General features: G+C 34.4%; 1 protein-coding gene across 1 annotated transcript in view; it reads left to right on the top strand.

Moving 5' to 3' along the window:
* LOC110092510 (frataxin, mitochondrial) overlaps positions 1-4,251 on the top strand; it is a 15,355-nt gene extending 11,104 nt beyond the window's left edge. Inside the window, exon 5 of the mRNA XM_020817090.2 lies at positions 3,864-4,251. Coding sequence (XP_020672749.1) covers positions 3,864-3,993 — 130 coding nt within the window. The 3' untranslated portion in view covers positions 3,994-4,251. The remainder of the gene's footprint in view (positions 1-3,863) is intronic.
* Positions 4,252-10,988: the final 6,737 nt, after the last annotated feature.

The raw sequence follows: 10,988 nt of genomic DNA, 5'->3' as shown, positions 1-10,988 counted from the left end.
GAAATTGAAACAAGCGGTTTCTTTGTAATTAATGTTATGTTTTTTAAATTATTTTTCATAGTGAAGATGAAGTTCTGTACCTTTTTTATCAACATGGTTGTCGTGTGGTTCATGCTCTTCATACGTTGTGATTTATGAAAGGTATCAACTTGTTCAATTATGTTCATAATGTTTTTTTAAATGGCGCCATTTCATGAACTAATGGACTAGCATCAACCGTGAGAAAACAATTCTAGTTCGTGTCACAAACAAACTAGCTCAAATCGAGGCTGTAAAGCTGATCAAATCTTCCTTAATATATAACTGAAGAAGATTCAAGACCTTTTTTCATTTTTCTGGAGGGAAGATCAACATTCACATTGGAACAACAACTGATTCAAGATATCTGTTTCAGAAACTTTTTTTTTTTTTTTCAGTTTCTGAATTGATTGAATTGAGGGTAAGGCGTGTGAACCTTTCTGAATTGATGAAGTAGGAGAAGACGACATTAGGATTGGGAAGCCAGCTGAGAAGGTAACCCCACCCCCCAATCAGTTAATCGTGAGTGATGCAAGTAATCCAAATTATTTAGTTTATAGAGCATATTTCCTTGAAATTCCGTACATGTTTAGAATTTTTTTTTTTTTTTTTGGCATTTTCATTCCTTCAATATCTATGGCTTCAAATTAGTGCATGAATCAAACCTGGAGATTTAGTCCAATCCACGTGCTATAATGATCTCTTCATTCATGCTATACACCATTAACAGCTTGTTGAAGCTTTGTTTAATCATATTTTTCATGTTGTTTACACTATGTTTTTCTCTGCATTGTTCTTTATAATGCTTTCATGCTCTCCATCGTTCTAAACAACATGTTTCCCTTGTGGAACTCTATATTTCATGTTGTTGCTGACTGCTGCAAACAACATAATCTATATAATATTTTGATACAACTCATGATTTGTTTCGTTTTTCTAAGAAATTTTAAAAGATGAGGGAAATTTTTGAGTTATGTATAGCCGTTGATGTAGAGGGTTCAGGCTCAGAGAATTTCAATATCTTCGCTAATCTTTGCAGATCTATTATGCTTTCTGACTCTATTTCATTTGACCAAACTGTAATAAGTCAAACTTTTAAATTTTAGTTGTATGTGTTGACCTCATTTTTGGATGAGATCACTTTGACCTTTTTCTGAACTCTAGAGCCTAGGACTTCCTAGATCATAGGATCCTTCTAGTTTCAAGACTTTAGGATCAATCTAGATCTTAGGACACCCATACCAAAATCCAAGGCCAAGGGCTTAGATCCTAAAAGCCTTATCCAGTGCTTTTTCAAATACTTCAAAACCAAGTTAACTTACCCCCGATTCAGAGTCTATCAATTCCACCCTCCAAGTTTGAGCTCAATATGATGTTTTTAAGCCTAGAAACTAAACTTAGTTCTAAAGGTTGTAAAACATTCAAATATTTATGACTTATGCCACTATACTTGTCACCTAGCGGGATTTGACCTTGGGACCTTCCCCAAACCACTTGATCATGTCCATGGCCTCCCCCATGACATATTGACCAGCAACCTGCACTTTTCCAGACCCAATTTAACCCATATTTGACTAGGGGTCAAAATGACCAAAATATCCTTTAAGGAGATTTTTTATCTTTTCCCCAAGTTTCAACATGTCCAACCCGTATCAAACTCTAAATTTCATTCTAATGGATCCTAAATGACTTTAGTAACACATTGAACACAAACTTACTATTTGGTTTGACCTGGTTGACCAAAATGCCCTTAATGAATTTAAACATCTATTTTTAACCCAAATGACCTACCCAATATATGGGATCATTTCCATTGATCTCAAAACACTCATTGAACTTGTTTGACCCAAACTTGACTCTTGGTTTGACCAGGTTCACCAAGTCAACCATGGTTGACCAAATCAATCCTTAACCTACACACTTGTCAAATTCAATCATTCAACCCATTTGAATCAAATCAATCCTTCAAAATTATTTAATTGGACACCCTTCACATGTCCAAACACTTTCAAGTCAATCCTCATCTTGGGTTGACTTGGTCAACTCATTTGGAGAGGTTAAAACCCTCTCCAACTTCATGTATTTGTTCAAAGCTTCAACCCTTTGATTCCAAACTCCTTAGGATAGTTTCCTACAGCTCCCTTGACCTTCTCCAAGCCTATCCTAGTCATCATTGACTGGTCAATAGGTCAATGAGTCAACAAACTCATTTCAAGCCCATTGAGGAGAGCTATCGGTGATCATGCATCCAGTTCAGAGTTACCCATGATACAGTTCGAAGACTTGGATGATGTTGGAACAATTGGACCTGAAAGGGGTATGTCGGGGAAAGGGATGAATCAAGGAAGTGCTAATAAAATGGAAGACTATACTTGACTATGATGCCACATAGGAGCTGTATGAGAGGGTGAAGTAGTAGTTTTCGTCTTCCCACCTTGAGGATAAGTTGGGTCTTTGGGAGAAAAAATTATTTTGTGCGGATCCGAATGTATTTGGAGACGGATCCTGATGCGCCACGTCACTGGATGCACTGGGTCCCGGTGATGTGGCATACCTGGATTTGCCTCCGACACGTTCGGATTCTGCATAGAATAATTTTCCCTTTGGGAGGGGGGTATTGTTGGATCGGTCTCTCCTGGACCAGTCAACCAGCTAGGGTTTATAGTGGGCTGATGTTCTACCTGCAATGAGATCCCGCCTCCTTTGGGGTGGGTCCCAGGTAGAAAATTCAAAGGAAGGAGGGGACGGCTAGGATGGAAAATTCAAATGGAGAGGGTTGTTCAGGATTTAGTTTGCTTTGTATGTTTTAAGTAGATGGTTTACCCTAGTGCTGTTTTTTTTTTTTAATGCTTTTGTTTGCTGAAATTAATTTTGCTTTAGGTTGAGAGGGCCATAGCCGACGGCTAGGGATTTTGGAGAATCATATCTTCTTCTCCAATTGAAGATCCAACAGTATCTTGTGTTTTTCTTCTTTGTTCTTTCAATAAAAAATTGTTCTTGTGTGATTTTCCTCCTGAATTTCTTGTCCCGTTCTCTAATTTTTTTCTGAAATTGCATCCACTTCCTATCATAAGCACCCTATTCTCTATATGAATTCATTAAATAACTGACATACAGAATAATCTAATGATCTTTCTTGCCTTCTACTATGACAATTGACAATGAATCTGTGAATATGATTGGGTATGAACTGGGAGAAAAGAAACTAACATGTTTTTCTCTCGAAAAAAAGAAATCATCATGAAGCCAGCAGTAAAACATTTCATAAAGGTTGAACAACATATGGATGGCTCCTAGTTCAATATGGAAGTCATTCAGTACTGTTATTTTGTTACTTAGACTATTAACTATTCCATTAACATTTACCTCTATCTACTTGCCTGGCATCGAGTTCAATGCAAGCGTGTGCCTTCTGATTTCAGTGTTCTCTGGTTATTTAACTCTCAAGTTCAGACGTACTCGTGGTCTGCTGAACCTTTTTGTTCCTGCATGATTATGTTCTCAGTTTCAATAACATTTCTGTCGAAGCAAGAGAACGCAATGATCATTTTTTAACTCTAAAATGTACTTGATGTGTTGGAGGGTGTTGTTTCCTTTGTTCTCTATTTAGCTTTTGCTGTTAAGGAACACTCATAGTTTGCATGCTTTCTTCTGTATTGAATTCACGATCTATTTATCTTGGTATGCGTCGACCTGGACAAATTATTCTGTGCGGAGTCCGGACGTCGTCCAGAGGTCAATAAAAATACGACACGTCATTTCAAACGGTACCGGACGTTTCTCCCGTCCGGTGTCCGCACAGAATAATCTCTCCCAGTGACCTGACGGCTCTACACTTCTTACAGCGGGCCATCTCGATTTGATTGGGACCAGACACATAAAGCCTGGGTGTATCGACGGACAAAAGCAAACTTATTGAGTCTTCTTGAGGATGAAGTTGAATCACTCTGTGGTAAGCCAATCACTCTTTCCTGAACCAAACCAAAATTGAAATCCTCCATTGTCCTGGTAAAGAAAAAGATCCTTATATTTGTAGAACAACTGAGCAGTGAGCTTTATAAAAATACCCTTGCAGTTATGTAGTTTTTCAATTTTGTAAATTAAAAGAAAAATATAGAGTTCATAAGTTCCAAATGCAGATATGCAATCCAGTTTTGTAATACTATTGATCTCAACAGCCTTAGAATATCCTAATTTTGTTTTTTGTGAGAATATGACAAATGGTTTTGCTCATTGTCTTGGTGATTCAGTTGATATACTAACAGCTTCACTAAAGCATTACATCATCTCTAAATTCTATTTAATCTTTATCTTATCAACATATATTGTTTTGCATATAAGCTCAATGAGATTGTTAAAAGAACTATATATTCAATTCTTTGCTCCATTTATTTGTGAATATCCAACCAGCTTGTATGTCTTCCTTTCATTCTCCTCCATAAAAAGATAAAAATATTGATGTTTGATTTACCTATGGAAATACTTCGTCATTTTGTAACTACAATATTCTTTGAACACGAATTGAAATTAATTGAATCATGTTCGAGCATTGATTGGACATGATCAAATAATGATCGAACCATGGTCAAATATACTCAATATATAATTAAGCTGTATTTGAAGACCTGATTGTATATTATTTTGACGAACTTAAAACATCTACCTTGTTAAGACATGGTTGTGCCTTATTCATCAAATTATGTTCGGAGATTGTTTGAATAAAGATCAAACAACATTGTGCTTTTCATCTGGAACTATATTCAATCATGGTAAGAATAATGTCCAAACATAATTCACGCAAATATTTTAACCAATATAGAAACATACTCTTTGAGTCTCTATTTAGCTTTGTGTAGGAGTGTCAATATTTGACACGACCCGAAAATCAGACTCGAATTCGATCCAAAAAATTTAGGTTATGGTCAACCCGGACCGAAACGGGCTGGGTTCGGGTTTAGCAAATTGACCCGTTTCAAAACGGGTCAGGATCAGGTTGCCCAGTAACCAGAAATTAACCTATTTTGACCCGAAAATATGTTTTTGACTCGAAAAACTGAAATTAACCCGTTTTTTACCCACTTTGACCCTAAAATCAGAGATTAATCTGTTTTTTGACCCGAAAAATAATAATTTTTGGTCCGTCTCAGGTCATTCGGGTCGTGTCGGGTTGACCCGGATCTGAAGCAGATCTGGTTCGGATATGAAAAACCAAACCGTTTGCCAAAATTGGTCGGGTTAGGGTTGACCCAAACCCGACCTGTGACCCGAATTTGACACCCCTAGCTTTGTGTTACATCTTTGTCAAAATGATATAATCTAAGCTACATGATGGAATTTTGGAAAAAAAAAATGTTGTCCTTGTGTGCTTAAGTAGTTGATGAGCAAAGAATCTTCAATTTCACAAACGCAATCCCTCATGAACAAAGAAACTCGGACGAAGATACAACAAATACCACAGATGAAAAAAAAGTCAAATGTTGAAAGGTGGGATATTTTTTCTCTTTTGCGGCAGTATATCAATACAACGGATGTATCTTGGTCATCAAGGAACTTTCAGGTATATTTTATCAATAAACGAAATAACTAACATATTTCTACAATTTTGAACATTCTAAGACATAAATTCAAATTTCTCCAAGAATATCATTGGTTGACCTCTTCATAACATGTGATTAAAGTCCTTAAAACAATCATTATCATAGTTGAAGCAACTCCACGATAAAATCTTGGTATATGTAGAACCTTTGAGAAAAATCAAAGGAGGAAAAAGTATTGCTCTTAGATAGGGGTGTCAATTTTTGACACGAACTGAACCCGCCGAAAAAATCAGGGTTAGGGTCAACCTGGACCCGAAACGGTTCCGGTTCGGGTTCAACAAATCAAACCGTTTTAAAAATCAGGTCAGCTTCGGGTTGACCCAGCAACCCGAAATTGAGACGAAAACTCGTATTTGACCCAAAAATTCGAGATTGACTCGTTTTTTACCCAAAAATAGAAGATTGACCCGATTTTTTTACCTGAAAACTAGTAATTTTGGGTCAACCCCGGGTCATTCGTGTCAGGTCGGGTTGGGATTGACCCGAATAGTTCCGGGTTCGACCCGAACCCGACCTATTGACCCGAATTGACACCCCTACTCTTGGATGGCTTAAAAACATTCGGTCTACTCTTAAAATTCCTTTCATGGCTATTCAATGAGCATGGATGATTCTTAGATTAGATTATTTGGTGACGCAATTTCCTCATACTCAATTTTATGGAATTTGGGTTAAGGCTTGAGCATTGCATAATTGATTACAAGAGCCGAGAAGCCTAATTTCACATAATGAAATATAGCTACAAACTCATTGGAATATCCAATTTGAGGAAGTCATACATTGAGTTAATAGGAAGTCACTGACTAGATGTGTATGATAAAAGAATAATCGAAAGCAGATCAATTGTTCCCATACGAAGGAAGTTGTCTAGTTAAAATGTTGTAGGTCCAACTTAGTAGGTTAAACTCGCTTGCTTGGGACAAATTCATAAGTTGATTCGGTGAATTCCGTTTGAGTTTGGATAGAATTGACCAAAGTTGAAATGGACTAACTTGGCTTGAACCTAATTTTTGAATAAATTATTATACATTTACTTCTTCGATTCACTTATGTTTTGCAGTTTTACTTAAAAAAGAATAATATAATATAAAAATATTTTTATTAATTATTCATAAAATCTTCATAAATAATTATTTTATGTTGAATATTTGTAAATCAATTTTTTTTCCATTGTGCCATGTCAAACATTAAATTTTCAACGTGGGGTCGGTGACTTTTCTATCACACAACATGCCCGATGCATTCCTCCACTTCAACCATCTAACTTGAATCCTACTAATAATATCCCCATCTATTTCACCTTCACTCTAAACAATAGGCCCAATATATTTAAAACGTGTACTCTTATTAATGACTTGATCACCCAAAATCACAATCCTCCCACTAGAACTATTATTATTAAAATTATACTCCATATATTCATTTTTAGATCCACTAAGATGAAGACCTTTAAACTCTAAGGTTAACCTCCATAATTCAAGTTTACATTCGACTCTCTATGTAGTCTTGTCAACAAGATAAATATATCAATAAAAATCATACACCAGGGTACAACCTATTGCAAATGTCTATTGAGACTATCCATGACCAAAGCAAAAAGATATGAGCTTAGGTCAATCCTTGATGTAATCCAACTCAAATAAGAAAATACTTGATCAAACCACCTTGTGTCTGAACACAAGTATCAACGTCTGCACATATCTGTAATGACTTAAATATAAGCATTATTAACCCCTTTCTTTTCTAGAACTCTCCATAGCACTTCTCTTGAAACTTTATCATATGTTTTCTCTAAATCAACAAATATCATATGTAGAACCTCCTTATTCTCTCTATAGTTCTCCATCAAACCTCTCAATAAATGTATAGCTTCCATAGTAGACCTACCCGACATGAATCCAAATTTATTTTGAGAAACATTAGTATCATGCCACAACCTATGCTTCATAACTCTCCCATAATTTTAAAGTATGACACATTAACTTAATTCTTCTATAATTCACACAATCTTGTGCATCACCTACCTAGAGAGATAGAAATTGGGAAAAAATATAAAGTTGATATATCTTTTGTTTTGTCGAATTAGTTGTACCTGCTACAGAGAATGATCCTAAGGCACCTTTAAATCTAGTTAGTTTCAAATACTTCAAGAAAAATAGTTAGACCGACTAATAACAAAGGGAATACATCGACTTCAACTATGAGAGAGTGTTCCCATGATATCCATAATGTGACTTCCAATACGCTGAGGGAACTATTTGAAGTAGCTTCTTTAAAGGGAGTTAAAAAGTTTTCCTTTGAAGTTGATTATTTCTATTATGAAGAATGAGTATGAAGATGAGAGATTTGACTTCACCAAATACCTTTATGAAATGAATGTGTCATTTACAAAAGTAGTAGAGACTTTTTGCTAGGAATTCATTGCACTTTGGCTGAAGTTGCCGCTAGTTGAAGATACATGAAGTATACAAAGTCAAATTAGTTCTTTATTGGAGGCAAGTTTGTATTGAAGCAACTTGTTGATAGCACAAAGATGTTTAGCCAAGTCACTTTTGATCCCTCTTTGCATTTTTTCTTTGATTCATTATATATATATATATATGAAATATATATGAAATTTTATATCCAATATGAAATTTTACATCAATCAAATTTTTGAATAATTCGCCATCAACAAAAAGATATTATGTCCTTATTATTACTTCTGATCCAATGAAAATTGACAAAATTTCTCTCCCATAGTACTTCACCTTTCTTCGCATTGTTGTCATCACAATAGTATTGTAATCCCCTGCATTAACATGATTATTGGCAAGTTCCAATAACTCAACCAAAGTTCTTGATTGTTGCAATCCAAGTGCCTATCTAAGTGTTAGAGTAGCTCAAGCCATAGTTAACTCTAAATCGTTCACATCAACTAACTCCTTCTAGAATTGAGTAATTTAAATTTTCAAAGTTTCACCTAGCTTCTGCCCCATTCACAGTAGATCCTATGAATACTTCATAGAGACCTTTGTGTGCTGAGAAGCTATGTGATAAACATCCTCTTGAGTGGAACACATGAGAATCATTGTAGAGGCGATTCCCTGAAGTTAGCAGAGAATAATCTAAACAAGAATGCATCTGTGATATCAAGTAATGTGACGTATAACTCAAAATAGGCAATGTGATTGGTAGGATACATCTTCCCCTTGTACAAATCTAAGTGAGAAATTATGAAATTACTAAAGGCTTTGCCTTAGCAATCTCCATTGAAAAAATATTTGTTAGTTGTGACTTCCTCTTATTAGCTCGTCTTCTTCCTGATAAGAAGTCAAGATTGACTCTTTACTATAAGGATAATAGGTCTCATCAATCTCTAGAGTTGAAGGTGATGTTGTAGCATTGAAAAGTTTTCTTTTCCTCATAATAGAATCATAAGAACTTGCTGGCAACTCCACCTTAAGAGTCTCCCATGGCATTCACTCTAGTGCTATCCAAATCATTCTTTTCATCCTCTATCCAAAATTTGCAAGCTACTTTACTGCAACAATTTACTGATTGTTCTCCATGTTCAACGATTATTCCTTGTGTTGCTCGAAGCACTCTTCTAGTTTGTGGCATGCTTTGTGCTCAACATATCTTCTAGGATATTGAATAAAAAATGGTTTAAGAATGACACCTTACTATACTAAGAGTATTGACTATTGAGTGAAAAGAGAGCAATGAAATAAAGAGAGAAATAAAGATTGTAAATGAGTAGCTCTGAGATTTCTATAAAATAATCTCTAATAAAAAAATTACTTAGATTGAGCTTACCTCTTGACCCCTTATTTAAAAATTTGGGATTGTGCTTGATCGTTATATAATTGACTACATATATGATTATGTAATAAATATAGTAAAAAAAAAAAGCAATAAATATAGCAAAATAAAAGAGCCTTGTATCCTAATTTTCTATAATGAAATATCATTGGGAAGTCGATTGAATATTCAATTTGAGGAGGTTATCTGCCATGCTAATAGAAAATCACAAAATTTTTGTACATGAATAGACAAATAGCTAAATAGCTAAATAGCTAAAGCCGTATGAAAAATAAAAAATAGTCCACTTGAAGACTTGCTAAGGTTGACTTGATAGGCCGTACTCATCTGCTTGGGATGAACTAACCAGCTAACTTGGTGAGTTCCTTGTGTTGAGATTGAGTTGACCTAACATGACACTAGCCGACTTGACTTAAATCTAATTTTTTTGAATAATTGATTGTACAATTAGAAAAATAGAGCTAAAAATAATAGAAAAAGAAATGTTATGAATGTTTAAAAATTTAATTATATGCATCTAATTATTTAATAGTTTAATTATATAAAGAGATAAAGCATTATATATGGAAATAATAATAAGTGTGTCATAAAAATGACTTCATCTTAATTGAAAATATGAGTATCATGATATCATAATCTAATATAATTTTTTATTCATTTTTTTTCTTGACCTGAGTTGCTCAGGTGAGGTTGGCCCAACCTCCAAGAGGCTTGAAATTATTAAACATGCATAGATAGTAATAATAACAATAATAATTTTATTTTATTATTATAAACTCTCTAAGTAATATGATATTTATGCGTGATACATAATATGACTTCAAATCCCCAATAAATAAATTATAAACTCTCTAAGTGAAGCTCTCTCGAATTATACACATATAAATAGAAATTCATCTTCGACATTATTAATTTTATATTACCAAACTTTTAGAGTTTTACTCAAAATAAACAAATAAATCAATCAATTTTAAATAAATATTACTAAATAATTAGATATTTACGTATACTTTTTTAATTGATTCAACTTTTTCTTTGGTGGTAGTTGAATCTGTTTGAAAACAAATTCACCAATAGTTATGGGGGAGCACAGCAGCAAAGCCTAAATGCTTAATAACTTATAGTTAAATAAGTAAATTTTGGATTTGTAAAAATATATTTGTAGACTTTGTACATATAAAGATGGTAGTTAGACTTGCAATGCTTTATGCATAGAATGTCGGTCATTAAAAGTGAAGCATAATATTAAGTTAAGTGTTGCATAGATGAGGATGCTCAGGTGGATGAGTGCTTTACTCTTAAAGGCATGATACAAAATGAGCATATATATATATACATGTGAAAAGGTTGGAGTAGCTCCAATGGCAAATAAGATTAGAGAGAGTCGCCTTAGATGGTTTGGTCACATAAAACAGCAGCCTTCTGATGACCCGGTTAGGAGAGTAGATGTATTAGATTTAACCTATATTAAGAAAGTTGGAGGTATACCTAAAAAGACTTGGTTAGAAAATATTAGAAATGACCTTTTTTATTAGACCTAAATGAGAATTGGATGCTTAACCAGACACA

Source organism: Dendrobium catenatum, unplaced genomic scaffold, assembly GCF_001605985.2.
Source record: "Dendrobium catenatum unplaced genomic scaffold, ASM160598v2 fragScaff_scaffold_9, whole genome shotgun sequence".
Classification (NCBI taxonomy): Eukaryota; Viridiplantae; Streptophyta; class Magnoliopsida; order Asparagales; family Orchidaceae; genus Dendrobium; species Dendrobium catenatum.
The sequence above is the reverse complement of the archived record's forward strand: the minus strand, read 5'-3'. Positions and strand labels throughout refer to the sequence as shown.